The sequence below is a fragment of the Coregonus lavaretus genome (genome assembly GCF_964263955.1).
Source record: "Coregonus lavaretus genome assembly, contig: HAP1_SCAFFOLD_251, whole genome shotgun sequence".
Classification (NCBI taxonomy): domain Eukaryota; kingdom Metazoa; phylum Chordata; class Actinopteri; order Salmoniformes; family Salmonidae; genus Coregonus; species Coregonus lavaretus.
Window position 1 is genome coordinate 423235 of NW_028166533.1, and position 2500 is coordinate 425734.

The 2500-nt window shown below is 47.8% G+C and overlaps 1 protein-coding gene and 1 long non-coding RNA gene across 2 annotated transcripts in view; one reads left to right on the forward strand and one right to left on the reverse strand.

Moving 5' to 3' along the window:
• The window catches only part of LOC311114584 (synaptojanin-1-like), a 99164-nt gene that overhangs the window by 40489 nt on the left and 56175 nt on the right, over positions 1 to 2500 (reverse strand). Inside the window, exon 12 of the mRNA XM_084189825.1 lies at positions 2104 to 2269. Coding sequence (XP_084045951.1) covers positions 2104 to 2269 — 166 coding nt within the window. The remainder of the gene's footprint in view (positions 1 to 2103; positions 2270 to 2500) is intronic.
• LOC311114585 lies at positions 271 to 662 on the forward strand. The gene is made up of 3 exons (XR_014611133.1): positions 271 to 334; positions 375 to 490; positions 611 to 662. It is a non-coding gene; the product is annotated as an uncharacterized lncRNA (long non-coding RNA).

Here is a 2500-nt window from a genome sequence, read left to right on the forward strand (position 1 = left end):
AGCAGTAGTAGCAGTGTGACGGAGGTTTAATCTGTCCCTCGACAGAGAGGGCTGTCTCAGGAAGATTACACCGCTAGCTAAGGGGGCTGCTTCCCAAACCGCACACTGTTCCCTACACAGTGCACTACAAACCTATAGGCTCTGGTTGAAAGTAGTGCACTATGTAGGGAATAGGGTGCCTTTTTGGATGCAGGCTAGGAGTTACACAAGTTAGATAGAGAAAACCCTCTTCATCCCCATTATGTTGGGGGGGGGGGTCTCATAAGGATATTCCTGTATTACCGTAAAGACTGGAGGTGGTGAGTAGTGTGTGGTATTACCGTAAAGACTGGAGGTGGTGAGTAGTGTGTGTGGTATTACCGTGAAGACTGGAGGTGGTGAGTAGTGTGTGGTATTACCGTAAAGACTGGAGGTGGTGAGTAGTGTGTGTGGTATTACCGTAAAGACTGGAGGTGGTGAGTAGTGTGTGGTATTACCGTAAAGACTGGAGGTGGTGAGTAGTGTGTGTGGTATTACCGTAAAGAGTGGAGGTGGTGAGTAGTGTGTGTGGTATTACCGTAAAGAGTGGAGGTGGTGAGTAGTGTGTGTGGTATTACCGTAAAGAGTGGAGGTGGTGAGTAGTGTGTGGTATTACCGTAAAGACTGGAGGTGGTGAGTAGTGTGTGTGGTATTACCGTAAACACTGGAGGTGGTGAGTAGTGTGTGTGGTATTACCGTAAAGACTGGAGGTAGTGAGTAGTGTGTGTGGTATTACCGTAAAGACTGGAGGTGGTGAGTAGTGTGTGTGGTATTGCCGTAAAGACTGGAGGTGGTGAGTAGTGTGTGTGGTATTACCGTAAAGACTGGAGGTGGTGAGTAGTGTGTGGTATTACCGTAAAGACTGGAGGTGGTGAGTAGTGTGTGGTATTACCGTAAAGACTGGAGGTGGTGAGTAGTGTGTGGTATTACCGTAAAGACTGGAGGTGGTGAGTAGTGTGTGGTATTACCGTAAAGACTGGAGGTGGTGAGTAGTGTGTGGTATTACCGTAAAGACTGGAGGTGGTGAGTAGTGTGTGTGGTATTACCGTAAAGACTGGAGGTGGTGAGTAGTGTGTGGTATTACCGTAAAGACTGGAGGTGGTGAGTAGTGTGTGGTATTACCGTAAAGACTGGAGGTGGTGAGTAGTGTGTGTGGTATTACCGTAAAGACTGGAGGTGGTGAGTAGTGTGTGGTATTACCGTAAAGACTGGAGGTGGTGAGTAGTGTGTGGTATTACCGTAAAGACTGGAGGTGGTGAGTAGTGTGTGTGGTATTACCGTAAAGACTGGAGGTGGTGAGTAGTGTGTGGTATTACCGTAAAGACTGGAGGTGGTGAGTAGTGTGTGTGGTATTACCGTAAAGACTGGAGGGGTGAGTAGTGTGTGGTATTACCGTAAAGACTGGAGGTGGTGAGTAGTGTGTGGTATTACCGTAAAGACTGGAGGTGGTGAGTAGTGTGTGGTATTACCGTAAAGACTGGAGGTGGTGAGTAGTGTGTGGTATTACCGTAAAGACTGGAGGTGGTGAGTAGTGTGTGGTATTACCGTAAAGACTGGAGGTGGTGAGTAGTGTGTGGTATTACCGTAAAGACTGGAGGTGGTGAGTAGTGTGTGGTATTACCGTAAAGACTGGAGGTGGTGAGTAGTGTGTGGTATTACCGTAAAGACTGGAGGTGGTGAGTAGTGTGTGTGGTATTACCGTAAAGACTGGAGGTGGTGAGTAGTGTGTGGTATTACCGTAAAGACTGGAGGTGGTGAGTAGTGTGTGGTATTACCGTAAAGACTGGAGGTGGTGAGTAGTGTGTGTGGTATTACCGTAAAGACTGGAGGTGGTGAGTAGTGTGTGGTATTACCGTAAAGACTGGAGGTGGTGAGTAGTGTGTGTGGTATTACCGTAAAGACTGGAGGGGGTGAGTAGTGTGTGGTATTACCGTAAAGACTGGAGGTGGTGAGTAGTGTGTGTGGTATTACCGTAAAGACTGGAGGTGGTGAGTAGTGTGTGGTATTACCGTAAAGACTGGAGGTGGTGAGTAGTGTGTGGTATTACCGTAAAGACTGGAGGTGGTGAGTAGTGTGTGGTATTACCGTAAAGACTGGAGGTGGTGAGTAGCGCCCGGGCCTTGTCTGCCAGGTCACTGTTCAGTGTTGAGCCTAGTCGGAGGATGTCGATGGCCTCCTGCTTTGAACTGTCAAAGAAGTTATTCTGGATGGTTCTGGTCACAGAGCGAGCGCCGTCCTTCAACTTACCCCCCTGGACAGAGACAGAGAGAGAGAGAGACAGAGAGAGAGAGAGAGCGAGAGATAGAGAGAGAGCGAGAGATAGAGAGAAAGAGGAGAGAAACTAGATGAGTCCTTCACTCTGTACCGACACAGACAACACAACCTCACCCACCATCTTGGAACATCACCAGGAAAGAGGAGAAGAATACTATTTTCACAACACAGAAAATCTAGAAAAAAAAGGGCAAAGAATATAATAATA